This window comes from Notolabrus celidotus, chromosome 17 (genome assembly GCF_009762535.1).
Source record: "Notolabrus celidotus isolate fNotCel1 chromosome 17, fNotCel1.pri, whole genome shotgun sequence".
NCBI classification, from domain to species: domain Eukaryota; kingdom Metazoa; phylum Chordata; class Actinopteri; order Labriformes; family Labridae; genus Notolabrus; species Notolabrus celidotus.
The window spans coordinates 26,198,274-26,223,644 of NC_048288.1; the positions used below are offsets into that span (position 1 = coordinate 26,198,274).

Here is a 25,371-nt window from a genome sequence, read left to right on the forward strand (position 1 = left end):
GAAAAAAAACAAAAGAACCAGCAAAGGACTCTGGAAGCTGCCTTACTGAAATAAATAAAGAATAATAATAATCAGAGGATCAGTGCATACATTGACCTACATAGAACTGAATTACAAAATTGGCCATAAATGTTGAATTGGGGTGTGTTTTTTTAACCTCGTCAGGTCGCACGCAGTCATGTTGGAATAATTTTCCAGGACAATCTGTGATTTTACAAGACATTTTACTTTTTCTCCCATTTTCCAGGTGCTTTCCAGTACTGGAAAACTGGTCAATGGTTTTCCAGGTTTTCCAGGACACGTGGGAACCCTGATGTGTTCTTAAAAAGAGCGAAAAAAGCCGCCATCTACAGCCGGAGTAAACCTGGGAAAACACCAATTTTATAATAATAACAATAATTTTATTTTAATTACTTTTTTGATACTTCTCTGAATTGATTTTATTGATCATCATGATTATTTTGAAAGTATTTTATAACCCTTTCCTTTCCACTTTTACCTCTTGCTGTTTTTTTCTGTTTGTGAAGCATGCTTGGATGTTTGAAAGGTGCTATACAAATAAAAATGGGTTGAGTTGAGTTAAATGTATCAGTTAAAATTGTAAAAATCTGCTTTATTTTCCCAAATCAAAAAGAAAAAAATGAGTTGAGATCCTAAAAACTTCTTTCAAACTCTTCTTTCAAAATATAACAAGATAAACAAGTCGAGATCTCAAGAAAACAATTGAAAATCCACTCATTATCATGGAAGAGATGAGTAAATAAAAAGTATGGTTGAAATGTGTGCTTAGGGCTTCCATTGCACACTGCTCTAAAGAGTCCTCTTTCTTTGGTTTTAATGACACCACTGCATAGATTCTGACAGTGGCTGTAACACAAGGTAAAGAAGTGCTGTTAAAGAGTGTAAGTGTTTAATCAACTAGTGTCTGAATTTTTTAAATCCATATTAAAACTCAAACACAGATTTATCGAATGCTAAGCCAAAATGATTTATTTCTTTATTTCTGCCAAATTTCTAACCACAGAAACAAAAGTGACTTTTCAAGTATAGAAACCATACTGAAGAGTTCCTGAAAGACAGAATCACCACAGAAAATACAGTATTTAAGTCACACAGTGTAAAAATGTTTTCCAGCATCACTTACAGTTTTTGTAACATAAGAGGTAAACACAGACTTTGACAAAAATAAACCAAACATGTTATCATCTGAAACTCAGTAATGAAAAACCAACATTTAGTTTGCTCTTTAGTTAATGGTAGAATAAAAGAAATACATTTACAGTGTATGATTTTAATGTTGATGATGAATTGATTTTGATCATTTCAACATGAAATAGCCAGGTTTGTTGAATTCCTGGAACTGTTAGTTATCATTTTTAGTTCAATTATAAATTTGATATAATTTTTTGTACTTGATTCAATTTAATTTTGCTTAACAGGCCTTGTAGTTACCTGAGTAAACCTTTTTTTAGGGAAGAAAATAGTCAAATCTATCATGAAATAAGGTTTCATCTACAAAAACATTTGTTTAGCTTCAATTTGAACATTTGAAAATCTGGCCTAAGCTGCACCTTGTTAAAGCAGGATAGACACATGCACTAAAGAGTAAACATGTCAGTAAAACACATGCAAAGACAGCTGCTGTGGCTCGTGGAGTGAATTCATCTGAAGGTTAAGTATTCCTGGTACGTTTTAAAGTCGCTCAACAGAAGGAGAGGTTAAGAAAGAAGCCTAACAGAGCGGACACCTCGTAGATCTCTGCAGCGTAGCATCAAACAGAAAGTAGAGCTGGAGGACTGAGCCCTCACACACACACAATGCAAAACAAAGAAAATAAATATATACAGTATAAAACTCTGGGAAACACTGTCCCCGATAAGTTGTTCCACCTTACAAGTGAAATATGAGAGACACTGCTCTCGATAAATACACACGCAAAACACACACACACACACTGGTAGGCAAAAACTACCATCACTGCTTGGTCATTATGGAAGGCACTGCTCCCGATAATGGGGTTTTTAAAGTATGGAAGACACTGCTCCCGATAACTTTGTCATGTTATAATAACAGCTCCAAAGTAGACTGTGCAAAGTAAATGGCTTTCTTGATAACTTATGGAATCGATTAAGCTCAGATTGGGTTCTTAAAAAGATGTTGGAGTCATGCTTTGTTTGTTGGAGGATGGCTTTTTGAGCACTTTGTTTTTGAAACTCATCCTGCCATGAAGCGCAGAATAAATCCACTAAGCAAGGGGTTTAAATCTGCACTTGAGGTCAATAAATAAAACACTTCTTGTTTTAATTTTTGGTACAAATTTTTTAAATCCTTACTGACACTAAGTCAGGAAAAAAACACATTATGTAGCCTTCATTTCTCCCTTTAGATGCTGCTTTCTTTGACTGATTGATCACGGCAAAAAATATAATCATGTTTATTTTTTTAAATATCCAGATTAAGATTATTCAACTCCAGCTTTTTGGATCCGGCTGAACTTCACATGCCAAAAGCATTCTTTTGTATTATTTCCTGTTTCTCTTTTTAGATGATTTTTCTCAGGGTTGTTATGGCTTGTTTCATTTTCAGCCATATTTTATTATACCTTTTTAAGATGTTTTGAATTGTGAGGCCTTAAATTACTGTTTTTTATTGTGGTTATGTGTGGACCCTCAGGAAGAATAGCGACCACTGTGGAAGCTAATGGGGATCCGAATAAAGATGTTACAGTGACTGGATCCAGACCCAGCAAAACAAATATATATGCTTTTCAGGGGTAAGAGGGGGGTTCATTTTTTATTTGGGTGTACTGCAATTGTAGCTAAACCTGTGAGAAAGGTGTGCTGCTGTCTGACCAATCAAATTCTTGAATCAAGAGAAGGGACAAAAACTGGATGTGTTAAGAAGAGAGATACTCATCATTCTTTCTACTCCTGGTTATTTTGCAACTTCATCATGATAGCAGATGGCATCATGGTCCAAAATTAGCATGCTTTGAATGCTGTTCTTTTGTAACACAAGTTAAAAATGGATGACAGAAAGCTCCCTAACACGTGATTGGACAATGTCTGGATCATTTTTGCAATGTGAGATATTTGACTCACATTTTCCTTTTGTAGCCAGAATTTTTGTCACACTATTGGCCTGTTTTTTAAATTTAGAGGCTTTCGTCTGCCATCCATCTTACTTAATCCATGTGAACACTACAGACAAAAGCTTTTTTCTATCTTCTTTCAGAGCTGAAATGAAACCGTGATCTTCCCCTCTCCCCTGGTCCTCTCTCAGGATCTCTGTGCACATATAAAGGGAGAAATGAAGGCTGTAACAAACTAACATGTAACTTCATCAGGGGCTCCATTAAGTCAGCAACAGCTGGAGTCATTTCTGTAGCAGATGCTGCCGTAGGTTGAGACAGTATAACCGTCATAATTATGGAAGGCACTGCTTCCGATAACGTCGTATAAAAAGACAAAATAATACTTTTATAGTGGACACTGCCACTGATAAAAAACTGAAGTATAAATAAGGTTACTTAGTGATCTGGTAGCAAGAGGTCAAAGCGGAGGTTTAGCTTGCATCGGTTTCTCTCAGTAGCGTTTGATTTCTTCAAGTTTTGTTCTTGGTTCAGTTTTTACCTCTTCTGAAGTCTTGGGATTAAGACGCCAATAATCTTTTATAAGCCTGTTTCTTTAAAGGGCGGGGCTAAGACCTCTGGTTGACAGCTTGTGCTTAAGTGCTTATTTGGAGCTCCTCCCTCTGTTTCACACCTCACATCATATTTCATTATTCAACACCTGCTCCTCCAAACCCCCCTCACCCCTCCCTTTCTCATCCTTGTTCTTTAGATTTCATTATCCAGGTCCCAGATGTTTCCCGCCATGGCGTTGGCACACCCCTGCAGGGTCCAGGTAGCGAGAGCCAGCTCGGTGCGGAGCTGCTTCATGTCGTTGGTCTCTGCGATGGAGGCCAGAGTGTGGGAACCCCGACCCAGCAGGATGTGACGGAACGGGGTGTCAGTGGGGCTCACGTACGGAGAGAGGAGATTGTGTTCAACCTAGGAGGGTTCAGAGAAGGAGATGTTTGCATCAAAGCTGTCTCATAGATTAAATATATAAAAACATTACTATTACACTTTCTTTAAAAGTCTAACTAACAGACAAAATCCACTAGATCCGTGTCCGGTCTTCAATCCGTCACAGCACCAAAGTTGATTCTATTCTAGTCAATGTGTTAACTTCCACTGGATCCACTCCGTTGTGTTCTGGCTGCGTCTCTGATCCATTAGGTCGGAACGCAACGGATCAGATACGCAAGACTTCTATTTTTGCCGGATGCAGGAGCACGACGCATCAATCTCAACAGAGCAGATGGAGCCGAACAGGAAGTCAGGCACCAAAACAGAATGAACACATCTGGGTGATTTTCAGAATACAACACTGGGTTTTCATTAGATCGTTTTTAACTTGACTATGACAACAAAATATCATGATGAGCAGAGCCAGGCCTGGAGTGAACAGGTCAGAGGTTTTCAGAGGCTGATAAAGACAACTTGGATGAGGAAAGGAGGAGGAGAATTGTTGATTCAGAAAACCTCAGTCACATGACTCCAGTTGTCCGGCTCTCCAGCTCCGTGCTGCGTGACGAAAACGCAACCGGTGTATGTGGACGGACGAGAAAGCACTGTGGATCAGAGATGGACCGGACACGGATCTGGTGGGAGTCCCGTGTAAGACTGTCGGACAACAGGTGGCATGGTCGTCCTGCCATATCAGGTGGGAAAACCAAACCTCTATAAATTAGCTGACAGACACATCAGAACACCATGTGACTCTTCTGAAGACGACTAGTTGATACAATTCAAGGTAAAAAAGAAAAACACATGGTCTAGTTAAAAGAACTGTCTTTCTATAGATTCACATCTGTTCCAATATCACAGCTTTATAAAATACAGTTCTAGGCAACAAGGGTTCAGTTACTGTCTTGTTTGAAATGACCAAACTTCACTCTCACAGAGGAAACATGGAAACTACATGAAGCTCTTTCTTCAAGTCAGGTGTCGTCATGTCGGCTTGTGTTACACAGAGTGACCTCTGAAACAATCAGTTTCCTTTCTCTGCTTTGTGCTTGCTCTCTTCACTTCCTCTCTATGGCACTCCATAATCTCTGCTCTCTCTATCCTTCTTTTGCTTGCGGCAGCTTTTGGACGGAAGTCTGACTCAGGTGTGTTTTATTCTTACAGCTGCAGAACTTCTTAAAATTACCACATTTAAAACTGATGGATAAAGGATGTTTTTTTTGATCATCATGTGTTTTAAATGGATGCAAGCACTGATTTTTGTCACGGGATGGATCTTACCCTCATGATTCTGTCGTTGAGGATCCGGCAGGCCTCCATGTCGTCCAAGTTGGTGTTATCGATGGCGTTCTTGATGCTCTCGGCCGCTTGATAAAAGGAGCCGCGGGCTTGGTTTAGCCAGGAGGGAGTCACATCCTTCAGCTGACCGGACTGCAAGAAGAAAAAGGCCAAGGAAGTGTAAATGAAAATGCACTGAGGAGCGGGATAAAAGACACAAGACCAACAGAGAAACTGACCCTCCTGAGCAGGTTGATGTGGTCGTAGACCTGGGCCACAGCCTTGAGGAGTTCTTTGCTGTACTGGCTCACGTTCAGTCTGAGGAGGCGATCGTGTACGAGTCGCAGCGCCATGCGGCCGGCGAACTGAGCTGCCAGGACTGCAATCTCAGCCGTGCGATGGCTGGTCTGGTAGTTGAGGTGGTCGAAGTTGTCGAGGTTGGTGCCGTAGTAGATGTACGTCTCAGTCTGCAAACCAGATCACATGGAGGGAGGGATTAAAGAGGAGAATACAATGTGTGAAATAATTGAGAATACACAAGCAGATTAACTGTACGTCAGGAAACTGCTCAATGATGGTCATGAAGTTTAATATTGCTGAACGTTTAAGTTTGTAGAAATTGTGTATGTTGTTTTCTCTCACTAATGAAGCACTTACAACAGCTCCCTGCGTTTAATGCAAGCTAGGAGAACTTATATGAGCTGCTGTGAAAGGAAACTTATTACAGATGGAGTTTTTTTTGTTTTTTTTTAAAATGCCTAAAATGCTGCATTGCGGGCGACAGACTGACCAATAACAATTTTATTATTTTTTTTAATTTTGGTATTTATTTATTTACTTATGTATTTACCTGCTGCTTTATTTTGCTATTTATTTATACATATATTAATTTGTATACACTTCTTAATATAATTTAGATTTTAATATAATTTGTACTACTATTGTTGTTGTTGTTGTTGTCGTTGTTGTTGTTTTTGTTGTTGTGTGTCACTGTGTGTTGTCTTGGTTTTGTGTTGTTCACATGTAATAAAATGTCAATAAACATATCTGTGAAAAAGCTGTGTTACTCTTACTCTAACTAGGTTTCATGCATTTTCTCCATCATCTTAACATCATGTGAATTCTACTATTTTATGTCTGTCTGTCTGTCTGTCAGGCTGCTGGTGCACAGCTTTTCTCCATTTGTACTTGTTGGGAGTAAACATAAACAAACAAAGCATTATCAGTAAATATCGTCTGTTTAGTTCTGCATGAAGTCTCACATTAGGGGAGATGAAGTGGAAGGACACGGAGGGAATTCCAGAGGAGGCCAAGAAGGGATAAGCAGAGTCGTCCATCGTCATCGGCCTCAGTCTGCACGCAGAATAACGTCAAGTTACTGAACAAGGCGGCGAGCAACACAATCAAACAAGAGCTTCTTTCTTTACAGAGGAAAAGAGGTCTGCAGGTTCACATCTGTGAGGTACGTCTCAGATACTTCAACACTTTTTTACCTGCTTTCTATTTTCTCTGATGTCTCAATCAATCAATCTTTATTTATATGGCGCCATATCACAACAACCGTTATCTGAAGAGTCTTATCAAACAGAGCAGGTCTAGACCGTACTCTATGTTATATTATAACAGGATAAGATCCAGTCCCATCTTACAGACAGGACTCAGTCTGATCTCATCTTAATCAACCATGAGCAGAGAACTTTGCAGCATTTAGCAAGTTACAGTGGCAAGGACAAACTTCCTTTAACAGGCAGAAACCTCCAGCAGGACCAGACTCATGTTAGACACACATCTGCTGAGACCGAGTTGGGGTTGGAAAGAGGGATAGAGGAGATGAAGAGAGAGAGAGAGATGATAGTGATGAGAAAGATAATAGTAGTTCTTGCCGCTAGAATCTGGCTCGTCATCCTCTTCTTCTTTTTATTACTGCTCTCCTGCTGCTGATAATCCTTCTCTTTCATCACTTTTATTTGTTTATAATTCTCGTTTATCTTTGGCATTGGATTTTATTCTTGCATAGTTCTCTCCATCTGGATCAAGGTTTATTTTGTGACCTTCATGAGTTCCTGCCATGCTTTGTCTGTCAAAATAAGATACGCTAATTCCGGACACTCTTTGTTGAAGGTAAAAGGTCTTATCCAACAACACTGATGGAAAAATATGTTTTCATTTCTCAGCTTTAAGCAGAGAAAGCAGTTTTTTTTGCAGAAGAATAAATTTGCCTCTCATCATACTGTGATTCAAGTGCTCTGAGAGGTAACTGGACTTACTCATCTCCTCTCTGATCTCTCTTTAGGCTTCAGGACACTAAACTCATGATGGGAGACGCTGACTAATCACAGGTCACTTCAGTGAGAGGGCACTGCTATCGGCTGAGCTGTACATGTGCCAATTAACATCTCACTGTTGGTAAAAGTGAAAGCCTGATATAATGCTGGAACATTCAGTAAGAAAAAGATGCCATCACAGATTTGGTGACAGAAGATTACGCCGCAAGCAACCCAAGAAGAAGACGAGTTCAACAGCTGTTTGAATTCTGTCCATACTGGTTACAGAGATGGAGAGATGGAGAGGAGATGGCGACGACTCTCTAAGAAGATAACAAGTTTGTGGAGTTAGATAACCTTTAATGTGTAAGTAGACTTACACATTAGTCTGCCAGGCAGATTTCCCGACCAGATCGTACACCGTGCCAGAACCCAGAGGACTCTTCACCTGAAGTACAAGAGAGAGAGAGTTCATACATACTCTGCTGCTTCTTTACCAAACACATCAGATCTAAAGGAGGAGTTCTCACCCCTCTCATGGTGCTCTCCAGCAGGCTGTAGAGCAGAGGACTCGCTGACGCTATGAAGCTCCCTCGACCTGGGAGGAGACGAACTCAGTTAACACACATTCATATTAAAACACATGAGAACACAGAAACTGCAGGTGTGAGCTGCACTGACCCATGACCACTCCATCCAGGTTTATGTAGGTGAGGACGTGTTTGTCGATAGAGGACATGTAACCCTACAAACAAACAAACAGAAGACACGTTAAACATTCTCTTCTGAAATAACAAAATAAAAAGAATCAAATGTTCTTTTAGTTCCTACCTCCAACCACTCGGTGGCGCCAACACTTCCGTACTCTCCAGCACTCCAGCTGGCGAACACCAGACTCCTCCTGGGCCTGAAGCCGTCTGGGAAAAAGAAGAACGCGGATGTTAGGAAGGGACATAAACTGCTAAATCTACACACAAACACACACTCACACACTTGCTACAACTGTGAGTCTATGACACTGGACAAAAAAGGACATCTCAAACCCAAAGCTTCATGTTGTAGGTGATTCTGATGGCCCATACAGAGGCCTTTTTCTCTCCTAATCTTACAGAGTTTAGAATTACAAGTTTCTATTTAAAAAGGTAAAACACTGATAGATTTCAATATTTTTTCCTGATGATTAAATTTAATAATTATCTAATTAATATAATCTTAAAAAATAGAAAATCAACACTCTTTTATGAAGTTTTTAAAAATCCCACTTTGGAAAGGTTGTGTAAGGGATGTTAGTTTTTTAATTGTTGTTGTTTTTTACTTTTTTTTTTATTAGACATAGCCAACACAAGAAAAAAATACAATGCAGCCATTAGACTCAGATCTGAAATATTTCATTAACACAAAAAAATAAATAAATAAATAAATAAAGCCCATAGTTCAGAAGAGAAAATTAAAAGTAGAATAAATAAATACTTAAGGAATAAAAAAAATGTATTAAAATAAAATAATAATGCATTTATTCAACAAATCAATACATTAAAAATAATTTTACCAAAATTAAATAATAATAATAATAATAATAATAAATCCGATGTGAGTTTTTTGGGAGTGTTTTCATAGAGAACATGTTTGCTGTTGGAGGGGGTATGAATATAAAATATATGCATTGCATGTTGAAAAAATGCTGCATAATTAAACAAAATATATAGTTTTTTTGAGATGACACTTTGGAAATTTGCAACACCACTAATACAAAGTATCAAAATAACGTTCAAAAAAAATTGAAGTGGTTACACATCTCATTTTGGGACATTAACAGCTTATGTTAATTTAAAAAAAGCTACTCTGAATGTAGCTTCATAAGCAAGTATTTTAGAAATCAATGTTTTTTAACGTATTGGTTTTCAATTTAATGCACCTCCTGATTGGTCTTCAATCTTTTTTCAGTTCCTGATCTGACAAATGAAGTTTGTTTCTGTAGATGAACTCTTCCCTGAGCATGAAGTCAATTAAAAAAGGAAATAAATCCTCCATGATTTTACATCTCTCTTTTGATCTGTCCTAATACCTTGTGTAGTGTTTACAGCATGCAAAGAAGTATGAATGTGTTACCTTTCTCCACCATCTCACTAATAGCTTTGGCCAGCTCTAACAGCACAGACGTGCCGACAGCAGCTCTGGCGTAACCTCGACCCCATGCGTCTCTCTGAGCTCCCAGAACCACGTAACGATCTACAGATTCACAAGAAGACACCAAACATTTAGACATTCACAGAGGAAACAAATCATCTTCATCTCACGTGAGAAGAAAGATTATTACCAGGGTCGGTGAATCCTTTGATGACTCCAAACACATTGTGGATCTCTGTGTTGACGAGCTGGTTGTTCACCTCGACTGTGATGTCCTCGATACCTCCAAGGCTGTACACCGAACCCAAACCGCCTTTAAAGCCACTGGCTGTGTCTGCCTCAGGACCGCCGATTTTTCTACAGGAGGGCAGAGAGATTGAGGTTACTTCTTTGACAAGCTGCACAGTTTCCATATTCATTCAGCAAATTCTGAAAATACATTTACACAATGAGGTGGCCTTAGAAAAGGTCTGAAAAGATAGTATTCACAGGTATCATTCTGGTGTTCACAGGTTTGATTGAACTCAGGCAGAGGTTGGCAAGTCATACAGATACAAAAATGAAGTGTAAGGATTTTGTCATTTAGGGTTACTTTAAAAAGCAGAAAGAAACTTCCTTAAACCCGCATTCTTTCTTACCACCAGTAGGGGGCGACCCACAGGCAGCAAATAGCCATCTGACTGTATGAAGCAGATGGAAAATGTCTCTTCAGCTGATTTGTGAGCTCATTAAACATTGTCTAATGAGTTTGTTGTGTCAGGTCTTCCTGTCTGATTTATACATTTAATTTCCATCTACAGTAAAACAGATACTAAAGCAGGGTATGCTTCAGAGTGTGGCTGTCTTGGGAGAAGCAATTTGCTGCCACAGCTGTCCATCAGCTGTGCTAAAGATGAAACAATGTGATGTAGCTCTGCACCATCTTTATGAAGTAGTTATTAAACCAGGTGGATTGTAGTTCACATCATAAAGAAATGTTCAGTGTTTGCAGTTGTAATAAGTCATGCAAAACTTTGGTGCATTACACAGGACTTCCACCAGATCCCAGTCCGGTCCAACGCCGATCCGCTGTGGTCCAGCTCAGTGCTCGGTTTTCAGAATGCAGCACGGAACGGACCGCTGGACAGCTGGAGTCATGTGACCGAGGTTTTCCCGCGGCAATCACTGAATCAAGGATTCTCCTCCTCCTCTCCTCATCCATGTTGTCTTTATGGTCCTCTAAAAACCTCTGACCTGTTGACTCCAGGCCTGGCTCCGCTCAAAATGACATGACAGTGGATCCAGTGGAAATTAACACATTGACTAGAATAGAAATCAGATCTGGTGTCGTGACGGATCGTAGACGGACCGGACACAGATCTGGTGGAATTTGGCCGTTAGAGTATGTTGGACTAGAAGGCATCATGGTCAGTGAGCGTCTGTGTGTGCAGGATAGTATACTTACTGTAGAAGTATTGCAGCCTGGTTTGCGGTGATAGTCTGAGCCAGGATTTTTGGAAGACCGGACGACTGAGTCGGAGGAAACTGGGTGTGGTTGAAGGAGGGGAATCCTGGGGTGTAGGGGTCACCTGAACCCAGATGGACCTGAATAGACACACATGAATCAGTACCATGTTGCACAAAGTGGTTTCACTGCTAAAGAGAATAGGTTGTTGTGTCTTCACTCACATGTCCGAAGAGGGCCGTGTTCGCCACATACTTGTAATCTTGAATGTCGGGGTAGATCAGAACGGCTGAGGCTCCCATTTTGGCAGCATTGTCCACCTGAAGACGCCAAATCAGAGTCATGACATCAAGCTCTGAGGGAAGTTAAGTGATGTGAAGCATTTTAAAAGAGTCAGCACACACCTGCTCTGCAAAGGTGATGTTCCCAGCTCGCAGCAGCACCACACTGCCGTTGAGCTCCACGCTCTTTTTCTGCACAGCTTCAAAATCCTTCGGACGGCCGTAGTTGCCGTACACCAGTTTCCCCTGCAGGCGAAAACAGAGGAGGATTCATCTGTGAGTGCATTCAAACAAGAACCTCACTGTTGCAAGATCTGACAAAAATAACAAGTGTGTGAGAGCTCACCGTAAATTTCCCTGGAGCACTGTAGGCCAGAAAACTGAGCAGCTCAAATTCATCAGGACCAAAGCTGACCCGGTTTGGACGAGAGCTGCAAGAAGGACAAAGCTCAAACATCACTCATTTGAAGGCTTGAGTTTATTTAACTAATCGGTTTCCTGTTGAGTCACTTTTTCACTGTTTGCTTCCCTGTAACGGGAAGAGTTGGAAGAAAACATTCGCAAACAAGTCCAAAGAATTACAGATAAAATCCCTCTGTGACTCTATGATGGAAACTAAAAGAAACTGGAACCATGTTCTACTTTTTTAACTTCATTTATGCACTTTAACGTGTGAGCTCTTGATATCTAGGTCTTTTGGTGGTTTTGTGTTACCTCTTAAATGTAGTCCGGGTGTAGTTTCAAAACAATCTACCCACCCCCACACATGCTTTAACACTCTCTTTATGTTCCTTGTCTTTCTTATTGCTGATGTGTTTGTGTCAAATAAAAACAGTTACAATAAACTGGATGATTGCGGTTTCCTTTGACTTTAAATAACCGCACCTTTAAGACGTTTTTAATTTAAAGTATCACGAGTATTCAAATAAGTAGATGCTTTGTTTTAACCTGTCGGGCTTTTGCAGCTGAATGTAGTGGATGTCGTTCCAGGGATCCATGTTCAGCCCCTTGAATTCGTTGAAGAGGCGGTTTGCCTGACTCAAGTCCTCTACACTCCCAGCAGAACGCCTCGGGAGATCAAACTCACTGCAGGGAAACAGAATGTCATGTTTCTACCGTCACTGACTCAGTTTCCTTCTGACAGGACTCTTTCATTCACAGTAAAAACACCTCTGAGTAAGAGGCCGATAGGTGACTCAGGCCTTCTAAGTAAAAGTCAGTTTGTAGAATGACTTGCCTTCTTAATGTGTTTGAGACCATCAGTTGTGTTGTTCACAATGGGTTAGTACACAATGGATAGCCCTATTTGACTACTGTCGTAATCCAGATTATGGCAAAACCAGATTATTTCATAGTTTTGATGTCTTCAGTATTAATCTATAATGTGGAAAATAATAAAAATAAATAAAAACCATTGAATGAGAAGGTGTGTCCAAACTTTTGACTGGTACTGTACAGCTTTTAACCCTTTGGACTATTCCTCTAATAACGTATAATTGCTGCATACTGAATAGAATAGACTTTATATATTTATTATTATTATACATTGTACAACTAAATTGAAATGCAGCTCATTTATCAGTGCAAAAGATGCATAAAAAGATCAGTAGTAACAGAATACAAATCTTGAAAACAGTAGACAAATATAGATAATGAATAAAAAAACAGAAGCACACACATCATTGCACAGCCCCCAATTCACATTAGCATTATTTTAGGTTAAGTGCGTTTATTGCTTTTGGGTAACAACTTGGGATTAGTTGAGTATCGATTAAACATCATGTGGTCTCATATTTGGTTCAGCTATCAGGGTGGTGTTTTAAGTTTAAAGCATGTTCGGATGTGAATCAACTGACTGAAGGTGTTGCGCACAGCGGAGACGATCAGCTGTGAGTGACAGGTCTCCACAAGCGTTTTTTTTCCCCCTCTGCCGCCGGACTGATAGTGATCTGGTTGCGCTCCCAGCTGACACCTGACCACGTACACATGCTTATTTTTCTCAATAAGAACGAGTAGAGAGAAAACTGGACACTGCGAGTCTGAAATATGTTTCTGTTCAGTTCCCTTGTTGCAGCAAATCCACAAGTTGCAGTCTGAGCCTTCACTTTATATGACTGTATGATCCGTATCTTTTTAAAAGGTATATTTTTGGGCCTTTTTGTCTTTCTTTCATAGGACAGCTGAAGAGAGACAAGAAATGTGGGGAGTAGAGAGCGGGGTAAGACATGCAGGAAATGGTCAACCGGCCGGGAATCGAATCGGCGACCCCTGCAACGAGGACTGTAGCCTCTGTACGTGGGGTGCTTAGACCACTAGGCCACCAGTGACCCGATCCGTAGCTTTTTAACACTCTCAGTTATATACATTTTGTTGATAAGGAAAATTAGATTTAGGGGCAAATCGCATTTGGCATTGTTTTGACATCACTTAAAATTGACCTCCCTAGTAAAAACACTTCTTTAACCTGCTTGTCCTCATTTTCCTCGACCCTTATCTTCCTCCCGATGACCAATCAGCAAATTTTTGGTATCAGGAACAAAAAGAACAATACCAGGAAATCTCTGGTATTGCAAAAAAAGCTGAGTAATGTGAACTCAAACCACAGCAGCAGATGGTGTCTTGTGGTTTTTATCGTCGGTAATGTTAGAATAATTTGCAGAACTCAGCTTTACTGTGGGTGTTTCTTTGGGTCAGCTCGGTCCATTACAGTCCTGAAACTTGTTGGGTATTAACTCTCTTTCATAATCACACTCACTGTAACCTTGCTCTGCCTCTTTTGTTTTCTCTGACTGTGTGCAGTTTAAAAATAAAACGCTCTCTGATCCCTCTGCTGCGGGAGATTCAGACTTATTATTCCTTTCTCTCACAGGAGGCCTGGTTAGTGGAACATATTGAGTAACGTGGGTCTTACTTTAGAAGGATTATTTTATTTGGTGATATGTTGGAACCTGAGTCCTCGTTTGTCCCCGGTGTTCCTTTTATCTTACTTCACTTTTCATACTTTTATTCACTGATATCTAACATTCTCATTTTGGAGTTTTTTTCGTGTCTCCTTAAAAAATGTCTGTTTGTACTCATGTGAAGCACTTTGAGCTGCATGTAAGTATTCAAAGTGCAGTTTAAAGAAAAGAGAGTTTATTTTTTGGACAGGATTATTTACTCAACAATAATCTGGCCACAAGTCTGTTTGCTCGTTGGGCGTTTGATGGTAAGGACGGTTTAAAGTGCCTCAAGGCCGTGGATGTAATCAGCATACCTCAGAGTTTTGTCGAAGGCCTGGCTGGTGAGTTTCTGCGTGAGGAGTTCAGTGACGTCTGCCCAGTCCATCTGAGAGTTCGGAGCTTCGGGAGGAACAGCTGGAGCGTCTGTGGTTGGCATCTTTCTTGTTTGAGTTTCCGTCCCCAGCCTCAGGTCACAGCTCGCCGTCGCCACCTTCGGTTTGGAGTGGCTGATGTAGCCGACAAGGTAGCCTGGAAGACAAACATCAGAGAAAGGAGAGACGGTTTACAAAGCTAGCAGCGACCACATGATTCCATGTGTTCGATCTTTAAACTGGTTCACTGTCTGTCAAGGAATTTATCTACAAACCGCTGAATTAAACCTCTTCTGCTTCTGCATGATGAACCAGAACCTGTTTGCTGGTGGTCTGGGGTGAGTTTAGTTTTTTAAGGCACCTTAAGAGACACCTTAGTTTTCTGTCTGTTACACTATGTGATGGAGTCAACTCAACCTTATTTATAAAGCACCTTTCATACATACAAACATGCAACCCAAAGTGCTTATTAAAAGAACAGAGAGACAGAAAACAACACAGATGGGTAAAATAATAAAATAATCACAAAAAATACTTTAAAATAAAATCAATACAATAAAATTAATAAAATAAGTAAGAATAAAAAAAATCTGTTAAACTTAAAAAGTTCAGATAAATTAAATAAATAAATAAATATTGTCAAAATGATGATAATAAAAATGCAGTCCAGGGTTAAAAATAAATTGCTCTAAATTAAAAGCCAGATTAAAAAGGTAAGCCTTATGTTTACTTTTAAAAATACCCAGAGAGCTCCCCGTTTTAATGTCTGGAGTCAGAGTTCCACAGTTTTGGTGCATAAAAACAATAAAAGTGTCAAATAAAACCTGTGCCAGATAAAAATATTAGAAAACTACTCCAACTCTTGTTTCTTTTTCTGTCACTACTTTTCTTTTCCCTGATATAGAGAAGTTAATAATCTGTCCGTCATTCTCTTGTTGTATTTAAAGCTCAGTCAGGAACTTTTGTGTTGATTTTGGCGCCCCCTGTGGACAAGGTAATAAGTCAAATGCATCACTCGGTGTGAAGCTTTGCTGTGACACCAACCCATAACAATAAAGAAGAAGATTAAACTCTCTTTGCTTCCTTGTGGCCTGGTTTGCTTTTATAGGTCATAAAGATACACCAGGATTGACTTCAGTCAGTTTAAAAACCAGATAAAAACTCCTCACAGGAGCTTTAATTGTGGCTTATTTTATCTTCCCTTTGAAGGCAAACCTTCGGCTGAAAGAAACAACCTTCATTAAGGTGGAGGATGATACAGCTGTAGGCTTTGAGATGAACTTCCTTCACTTCCACGGAAACAGGAACTTAAATAAAAGATCTCATTTGGTGCATCTGCTTAATAAGATCATTTCCCTTTCTTGTGACTTTCTTTATCTACAAAAAAATAAACTCAAACAATGAATGAGAAATTAAAGCACTTGGCACAGATAGGATGTCAGGCGTGGCGTACCAATGATGAAGATCAGCAGAGTTCCCATGATCAGGTAGCAAAGGGAACGCCTGCTCTGATGAGGAGGAGCTGGCCTGAAGCTGGGAGAACCCGGTGCCTGATCATGCCCGTGCTCGTCCTCGACCTCCGCGCCATCATCGGACAGCTTGACCTCGACGTGTCTCTCCCCGTCCTCTGCAGGCTGCAGGGTGAACCTGCTGTACCTCTCACTTTTAACCTGGGAGGAAGAGAGGGGAGCAGAGTTCAAGCTATGAACACAATGTGACTCCTTCTGGCTGCAAGGGAAGACTGGAGTCAGGGTGCCTGATATTGTAATCTATTTAACCTGCTACTCTACATACAAAAGATGAGATGTGCAAAACAGCTGCTGTGAATATGAAAGAGCAAACACTTACCACACTGTTAAAGGCAGATCTGATCCGATCCATCGCTGCTGCTGCTTCTTCTTGTTCTAAAGAAGGAGAGAAGAAGAGGTTGTGAGAGGACGGTTGTGACAGCAAAAGAAGAATGAAAGATGACAGATCAATAAACAGGAAGAGAGCAGGAGGAGGGGCAAGCTGTGATCATGTCAGATCATGTTTTACTGGCGCTGCTATTAAGATGACTATTAAGGGTTACTGTAATTACTCAGGGGGAGGCAGCAAACACAAACAGGTCTGACAGCATTAAAACATTATTACAGTTATATACAGCATCAAGGATTAGTGTCAGTGTGTTCTGTTTATCATGGGCGACAGGATTGAGCTTGCTGTCTCTGTAATGACCTTGTATATCTGGTGTTTTGGGTTTACTCCTCCTCAGATACACATCACTACATGTTTGGAGAAATAAGTCCGGTTCTCTGTTTTCAGTCTAAACACTGGCTGACCGTTTCCTCTTTGTTATCAACACATCAAGTTTTATTTATACAGCACCTTTCATAGAACAAAAAATGCAAATTCAAAGTGCTTCATAGCAAGGAAAAGAAGAAAAAACAGAAGTAAAATAATGGTAAAATTTGCTAAATTTAAAAAAAATAAAGGATTTTGGAGTAGAGACTAAAGCACAACAACAACAACAAAAATATATATGATTAAAATAATTTTTAAAATCCAAATAATAATACGAATATTAATAGTTTAAATAAATACATTAAAAAGGGGAAGGGTAAACATGGAAAATAAAATAAATGCACTAGAAATATCAATAAAACTAAGTAGACAAATAATAAATAAAACACATGGTTTAAAATAAATACAATAATATTTACCCATTTATTTTATTGTATTTTCATTATTTTATTTTCTTCTCATCTAAATCTATTTATTTTTATTTTAATCTATTACTGTTTTTAATATTTTTTTCTTCATTAATTCATTCACTTATCTACTTTTTTTTTGTTTTCTTATACAAGAAAAAAATCCCTTGCCTAAATTGTTTACATTGATCTTCTGTTTATAATGTGTAAAAATTCAAATAAACAAATATTTAAATCAAATAAAAATAAAATAATAAAACAACATTAAAATAAACATAAAACACTACAGTAAAATAATTAGGATTACACATTGGGGCACCCTGCAACTATACCTGCTTTGTTAAATAACACTGTCACTTTATTTTAATCAGAATAATTTATTTTTTCTTGTTTTTCTTGAGTCTTTTTAATCCATCTGATTTAGAAGCATTTTTTCAGTAGGCCTGAGAGGTATTAGAAAATAAGCAATGGGCGTTTAAAATATTAAGGGAAAGGTGTGAAGTGCAATTAACAAACAAATATGTAAGAACACATCTTAGCTACTTTTTATTTATAACCTTTATTTAACCAAGAAATGCTCATTGAGATTAAAAATCTCTTTTCCAAGAGAGTCCTGGCCAAGATAGGCAGCAGCTACTATGTGTTTTCATGTTATATACAGTACCTGTGTTTGTAAAATGTCTCTCCTAGACTCAACATAAAACCAAAAAGGCCATTTTTCATCACTTCATATACATAAAAGAATGTATTTTTATTCACTGTGATAAATTAAGATGTATATGATGTCTTTATTGTTGATGAAATTGTGGTTCAACCTGCATCTCTTTTTCTAAGCTCTCTGAACTTCCTCTGTGAAATATGCCATGATACTAAATACGCCTCGCCTCAAAGACATCCTGATTACTGTTTGTTTATCATTTTGTCAATAAAATGCTTCATAAAGTATTACTCCTGTCCCAACGCAAAGCATCCAATGTCTCAAATGACATCCCAGAACCAGTTTAACCTTCACTGAACAAAACACCAGAGAGGTAAGACCCAGACAATGTGATCTCAGGTTTGTTTCCACATCACAACAGCACTATCTTTTGTTTTCAGCTTTGTTTCAGCTAGAAACATGTCGTGCCCAGCGCACACTGAGGCGCCTGCACCAACCTCAAACGTTTCCTCCTGTTAAATCAGGTGGCAAGCGTACCAATAAAAAAAGAAAAACAGAAAACCACTTCCTCATTGCTGAGCAGCTAAAAGACAAAGCTTCTGGTACTGTCTGCAGAATCAAAGAAATCAGCAGAAAATATGATTATTGAAGCAAAACTGGGATCATACGGAAACTGCAAACTGCTGTTCAATGCAAAAGCGAAGCACACAATTTTAAAACATGGACAATAAAGAAATTCTCTCTTTTCAGTCTTTTTAAAATAAAAAGAAACAACAGATTTATCTTCATGCGGATGCAATCAAATATTCCTTTAATATTTTTAAATTAGTTGATTTCAGAACACAGCAAAAATAAAAGATTGTCACAAATTACCAACATGCTTCAGATGTCCTGTTCTGATGTCAGAATATATTCATTAATACTCATAACTGTAAGCTGAACAGGAATGCAAGCATCATCAAACTGCATGTGTTGCCTTAAAACACTGGTTCCCAAAGTTGAGGTTGGGACCCCTTGGGGGGGTCGTGAGATCCCATCCAAAATAGTGTTTTTTTCAAAAGCTTTTTTTTATTCTGAATATCTAAAATTGTATTATTTATCCATTATTATAAATACATAAATAAAGACATTGGGTAAAATAAATGCAAATCAGAATCTGTACATCCTGTCACTGCTACAGACTAAACATGAAGATTACTCTCATTCTGCTTTCAACCTTTTTTAACTATGAAATAAGATTATGGCATTTTAGCTTTCAGTTTCTAAAGTCTGTTTTTGATTGTCCTATTAGTGCTTGCCTACGGCTGTAAGTAACGTTTAGCCAACTTAAGTAACAGCGTGGGTCCCGAGTCTCTGGCACTGTTATTTTGGGGGTCCTGGACTGAAAAGTTTGGCAACCCCTGCCTCAAAAAAATGTTGAATACCAATAATAGATATATTAATATATTTCTTTTTTTCCTTTTTCTGTTTATTTAAACCCTCAAGCCCTGCAGAACTCATTAAAATATGAGTTAAGGGTGCATACTTTTGAGAGCTCCTCCTAGGGTTTTTCTCCAATTCAGTCCAAACAAGTCACATTCTATAGCAGACACATTGACGATTAAAAACTATTAAAGGAATTCTGTTCAGACTAAAATTGTGGGCGTGGCACACTGCCAAGTTTGGAGGTTTTCTTGGCAATCTGCCAAAAACTTGGAACATTTGCACCACCTAACGCAGTATATACTCTCAGATCTTGCTTTCACATCATGTGGTGGCTCATATCCGGCGGCGGTTTACATGTGGCAGTGGCTCACGTAGGCGGCGGCTGCAGGAGTGCGAGGGCCCGTTCATCACCGCTTGCGGCTTTAATTTACCTTGTTTTCTTATGTTTATCTTCTTTTTTGTTTGTACAGTTTATTATTATTATTTCTTTATTTAATATCATTTTTTGTCTTTTTGTATTTTTCTCTTTTTTAATGTTGGTTTTGTATAACTTATATATAATTTGTTAACTTGTGGTGAACAGAGAAATACTGAGAAAAAATGCAATAAAAAGTTGAATGACAAAGAAAAAAGAAATACCAATAATAGGTCAAAGAAAGTCCGCTTATTTTGACCAAAATTAGGATTTAAATCAATCCTAAATTCAGTTCAGTTTTTCCCTAAATACACCTCTGTAAATGTAAACTATAAGCAATGAATCTATTCTGTGAATTAAGAGAAGAATGTAGAGACGACGATTCTAGTTATAGGAATTTGTCTCATTAATAAAGATTAAGTGTAAGGGAATACATCTCCTGTAAGTGTGCTTGTTGTGTGTCAATTGAAAAAAGTATATAAATAAAAAGTTACCAAAAAAAATAAATAATCCTATTTAAGATAAGATAAGATATTACTTTATTGATCTCCCGGGAGGGAAATCCAGATGTTACAGCAACCCAGACATAAGTGCAATCAAGAAAGAAGTTTCATTAAGTAAAAATAAAATAAAATAAAATAAAATAAGCAAAAATAAAAATAGCTAGAATACAATTTAGATATATACAATGTTACAATGGAATTTCAATTAAATAGAAGTTATTACAGGCAGTATTAGAAAATTTCAGTAGTGACAAGTTGACATGGTGTGATTATGGTTGGTAATGACAGATTAAGCATTTAGCTTATATATGTACCTCAAAATCCACAATCAGTGCTTCTTTTAGACTGATCTGTTTAGTCATGTGTCTCTGTACTGCTATCAAATCAATCCTCATTAAATAATAAGGAATCCAAACCTGCTTAGTCATTTTGCAATAGAGCTGCTTGAAATAAGTATTATTAAATAAATCAAATATAATACCTAAATAAATGGGGTATAAAAGACTGAAAGAACCAGTTGGGGTGTGGTTTCAGTATCAGGTTGTACAATGCAGCAACTGATCATGCAAACACTTCCTGAATAAGACAGGTTGACTTACCCTCCATATATATATATATAAGGGACATTTAGTGGCATAAAATACATCCTCATTTTTAATAGCATGTGAAAAAGCTGTTTTATAGGCAGGAGTATTTATGCACAAGCTTAATGAAATATGTCACAAAACCACATATTTCTTCCAACATATCTGCACAGAGGATTAACAAAGACACAAAAGGAGATTCCATATGTTATTAGCAGAGGACAGGTGACATGTGCAGCATCATTTGCATGTAAGCTAGTTAGCTCTTCATTGAATGCCCTATTTATCTATTTAGCAGGATAAAGACTCACATTAAAGACTATAAAGGGAAACATGGAGCTGATTCTGTAACATATACAACAACGAAATGATTGTCAATGTCATTCATCCTACCTTCTCGCCGCTCAAACGCCCCGTGGCTTCTCCTCCTGCAAGTCTAGCGGTGTCCTGTCCTTAAGGGGGGGTTAAAACACTTCCGCATACGTCATCCTATCTGAAGTCACGTACGCATCCTTAAAGGGAACGCCCACTAATAGAGGAGAGTTACAGGCAATATTGGAGTCTGATTGCAACATCCTGAACACGTGTTTAAGAGCTCAGGGATGCTAAATAATGAAACCTTCTTTATTTTATCAAAGTGTTTAAATTAGGTGATTTTACAAGTCTTCAATGGATCTAGCAATCAGACTCTGAATTGCATATTACATTATATAATATAATTATCTTGATATATTATATTATTATTGTTATATTACATTATTATTGTGTACTACAACTTATGGTCATATTATATACCCATATTTATTTATTATAGTGCTTAATCTGTCATTACCAACCATAATCACACCATGTCAACCTGTTACTGAAACATTTTGAATACTGCCTGTAATTACTGCTATTTAATCCATTTTTAACATTTGTATCTAAATTCAGTTTGTAATATTGTATATATCTAAATTCCATTTGTAACATTGCATACACTTAAATTGTATTCTATCTTTATTTATCTACTTTTATTTTTACTTATTTTATTTTACTAATTATATGCTTGATTGTACTTATGTGTGGGTTGCTGCAACAACATTAGAGCTTTAACATTTATTTATCTTGTTTAATTTTTTATTTATCTATTTATTTCTTGTATTCATCTGATCTTGTTAACGCTACCTTATTTTTAATTTTTCTTTCCACAATTACTTACTTTATTAATTTTACCGTATTGATTTTATTTTATTTTAAAGTATTTTATCTAAAATCATACCTTTTATCATTTTTACCATTGCTGTTTTTTTATGTCTCTCTGTTATTCTGTGAAGCACTTTGGGCTGCATGTTTATATGTATGAAAGGTGCATGTTTATATGTATGTTTATATGTATGAAAGGTGCTATATAAATAAAGTTGAGTTGAGTTGAGTTTGCAAGCATGAAAAATGTCTCACTTTTGACTGAGTCTTATTCTATCTTACTTTATTTATTTATTATCTAGTTCCAATTTTTGTCACTTTTTTAAGTATATACTGCCTTATTTTAAATTATTATAGACATGTGTTACATTTATTCAGAATTTTTTCTTAAATTTATTGTGGATTATTTAAATTTTTATTTAGTTATCAATTTGATTTTATTATTTTATGATTTTTAAAGATTACCTCTCAACATTTAAATATTCTACTCTGTTTTACTTTGCTATATCTACTTTTAGTGTAGTATCTTAGTTTCTTTTACTGGTTTGATCTTTTAATGTTTCTTTATCTGAGTAATTTATTTTATTTTGGTGAGTTTTAACATCTTATTTTACCTTATTAATAATTACATTATTATTATTATTATTATTATTGTTGTTGTTGTTGTTTTATTTTTATTTTGTTTTTTGAAAATGCCATGTTCTTAATCTAATATGAGGATTGTGGGGTTGGGGTTGAGATGGTGGATTTAAAAAAAAAATTGTACTTTAGATTTGTTCTATTTTTATCATTCTTTATGTACAGCACTTTGTGTTACAATATCATTGTATGAAAAGCGCTTTACAAATGGATTGATTGGAGTCTGAAAGCAGGCTTATTCTGTTGATGGTTTGTTTGTGCAGGTTTCAGCTAAATCCTCAATCTGTGTGCCTAATATTAATTTTCAGCACAAGGAACAAGAAGCTGTCATGGCTCCTTCCTCGTTCCTTGTGTTTCAGTTGTTTTTCCACCCTAGCATGTTTTGTTGTGTTCACCCTGTTCTGTGTGTATCTGTCAGGGCGTGGCCTCCATTACACTCCTACTTCCAGTCAACCTGCACACCTGAGATCCATCAACTAATCAAGCTCCTGCAGTATATTTACCCTGGCGGCAGCTCCACAACCAGTCTTTGCCAGAGTGTTCTGAGAGCTCTGCTCTTTGTCTGTATTTGGATCCTTGTACTGCAAAACCTGACAAAAGCATTCAATCTGGCAGTTCAAGTACAGTGTTTTATTCTACATATCACCACCAGAGTTTCAAAACCAGGTTTTGGTGTGAATAGCTGTGTCCCATAGTAAGGTAGTGTAGCCTCATCTAACAGCTCCAGTTATCTGTAACACTTACTCCTCTTTCCATGTCAGGGTATCTCAGCACACAGGTAAGAATAAATACTTTCATTGCATGCATTGCAGGAAAACAGTATAAACAAAATAACACATGTTTGACCTGCAAAAGTTCCTCAACAGTTTGTCAGGTGTCTCCTTAGGCATAGGTTTAAACATAGGCTATCCTTTTTTTAATGTAGGAGTATCTTAGTATGCCTACTTTCTTGAATTAAATGTGTAATCCTTGTTTTTGGGAAAGACAAACATGCATATCTGGAGTGCCTTTGAGCTACTTGTCTTAAATAATGAAATTAAAGAGACTTACTGGTGTCTCAAGAGTATTCTATTAGTGCAAGTTAGAGTCATTTCTTTGCAGGGCATGCTCTACTGACTCTGAACAGGCTGAACAAGGGATTAAATATGACCAGGGAATTATACATGGGTGAAAAAACAAGACTACGTGATTTTAAAAGTTAAAGAACTGTCATTTCATTTGACCAAAATTTGTTTGTGACTGACTTTGTGACTGTAATTCATTCACATTTATTTACACCCTCAAGGATGAAAATAAACCCATTACCTGGGTACATGTTGGGCATGGGAAACTTCTCTCCTGATCTACTAAGAAGCTCAGAAGTGCAACTCACTCAGTGGGTGGAGTTGGAGGCAACAGTCACTTTGAGCTGACCTCCCTGGTTCTGTCAGGTAAGATGACTTTGAATTGTGTTTAATCCTGTTTGGCTTACTGTACCTGTCACATTGCTAACACAGAGTGGGTTGCAGACTGAAGAAGCATACACGTTTCACAAGCTGTGCAGCCAGGATTGAGCCCTGCTGACAGAAGTCAATTAATAATCACTTCTTTTAATTTATCCTAATATTAAATTAAGACACATTTGTGACTACAATCAACTTAAATGTAAGTTTATCAGCCTGTGTTAATTTCAAGGCAAAATCCAATCCAAAATGGTGTTTTTATAACTATAAAATAAGATTGTGGTATTTTGGCTTTAAGTTTCTAATGTCTGTTTCTGAATTGGCCTGTTAGGGACCAAAAGTTTGGACACCTTCTCATTCAATGGTTTTTATTTATTTTAATTATTTTCCACATTGTAGATTAATACTGAAGACATCAAAACTATGAAATAATCTGGTTTTGCCATAATCTGGATTACAACAGTAGTCAAATAGGGCTATCCATTGTGTACAAACCCTACCTCTGAACAACACAACTGATGGTCTCAAACACATTAAGAAGGCAAGTCATTCTACAAATGAGCTCTTGACAAGGCTCATGTTAATTAGAAACCATTCCAAGAGACCACTTCATGAAGCAGACTGAGAGAATACCAAGAGTGTGCAAAGCTGTCATGAAGGAAAAAGGGGGCTACTTTACAGAATCTAAAATATAGAACATATTCTGCTTTGTTTAACACTTTTTGTGAATTAAATAATTCCATATATGTTCTTTCATAGTTTTGATGTCTTCAGTATTAATCTACAGTGTTTTAGATAATTAAAATAAATACAAACCCTAGAATGAGAAGGTGTGTCCAAACTTTTGACTGGAAGTGTATATGGGGCCATAGTTAACAACAGATGGCTATTATACAGTATTAAAGAGGATATGAAAGACAATAAACTTATCAGGAAAATGTTTACTAAGGTAAGGCTTTTACTACATTATTGAAGGACTTAGGCAAACAGTGCAGTCGCCCCCTGCTGGCCATTAGACAAAAAGTGGGTTTATTCCACGTCTATATGTGCT

At 37.6% G+C, this 25,371-nt stretch overlaps 2 protein-coding genes across 6 annotated transcripts in view; one reads left to right on the plus strand and one right to left on the minus strand.

Moving 5' to 3' along the window:
- Positions 1 to 980: 980 nt before the first annotated feature.
- On the minus strand, positions 981 to 21,556 carry tfr1b (transferrin receptor 1b). The gene is made up of 19 exons (XM_034706162.1): positions 21,448 to 21,556; positions 16,628 to 16,683; positions 16,233 to 16,449; positions 14,723 to 14,936; positions 12,415 to 12,552; positions 11,813 to 11,897; positions 11,590 to 11,712; positions 11,410 to 11,505; positions 11,186 to 11,325; positions 9,932 to 10,098; positions 9,724 to 9,843; positions 8,446 to 8,531; positions 8,296 to 8,359; positions 8,145 to 8,212; positions 7,995 to 8,062; positions 6,613 to 6,703; positions 5,590 to 5,817; positions 5,354 to 5,503; positions 981 to 4,051 (listed from the first exon to the last, which is right to left on the minus strand). Exons 2-19 carry the CDS (start codon positions 16,658 to 16,660, stop codon positions 3,839 to 3,841), a joined length of 2,301 nt encoding a protein of 766 aa, XP_034562053.1. The 5' UTR covers positions 16,661 to 16,683; positions 21,448 to 21,556; the 3' UTR covers positions 981 to 3,838.
- A 1,862-nt stretch (positions 21,557 to 23,418) lies between these two features.
- The window catches only part of sh3kbp1 (SH3-domain kinase binding protein 1), a 61,887-nt gene continuing 59,934 nt past the window's right edge, over positions 23,419 to 25,371 (plus strand). For all 5 annotated transcript variants that reach the window (XM_034706523.1, XM_034706527.1, XM_034706525.1 and 2 more), the window contains exons 1-2: positions 23,419 to 23,656; positions 24,164 to 24,308. The gene's annotated coding sequence lies outside the window, so the exon portion shown is untranslated. The remainder of the gene's footprint in view (positions 23,657 to 24,163; positions 24,309 to 25,371) is intronic.

Bases quoted from the DNA above. Each gene is read 5' to 3' on its own strand.
- tfr1b (XM_034706162.1), bottom strand. From the start codon at position 16,660: ATGGATCGGATCAGATCTGCCTTTAACAGTGTG. The intron at 16,450-16,627 runs GTAAGTGTTTGC...TCTTCCTCCCAG, and splicing joins GATCTGCCTTTAACAGTGTG to GTTAAAAGTGAGAGGTACAG. The intron at 8,063-8,144 runs GTGAGAACTCCT...CTTGTACTTCAG, and splicing joins TGGAGAGCACCATGAGAGGG to GTGAAGAGTCCTCTGGGTTC.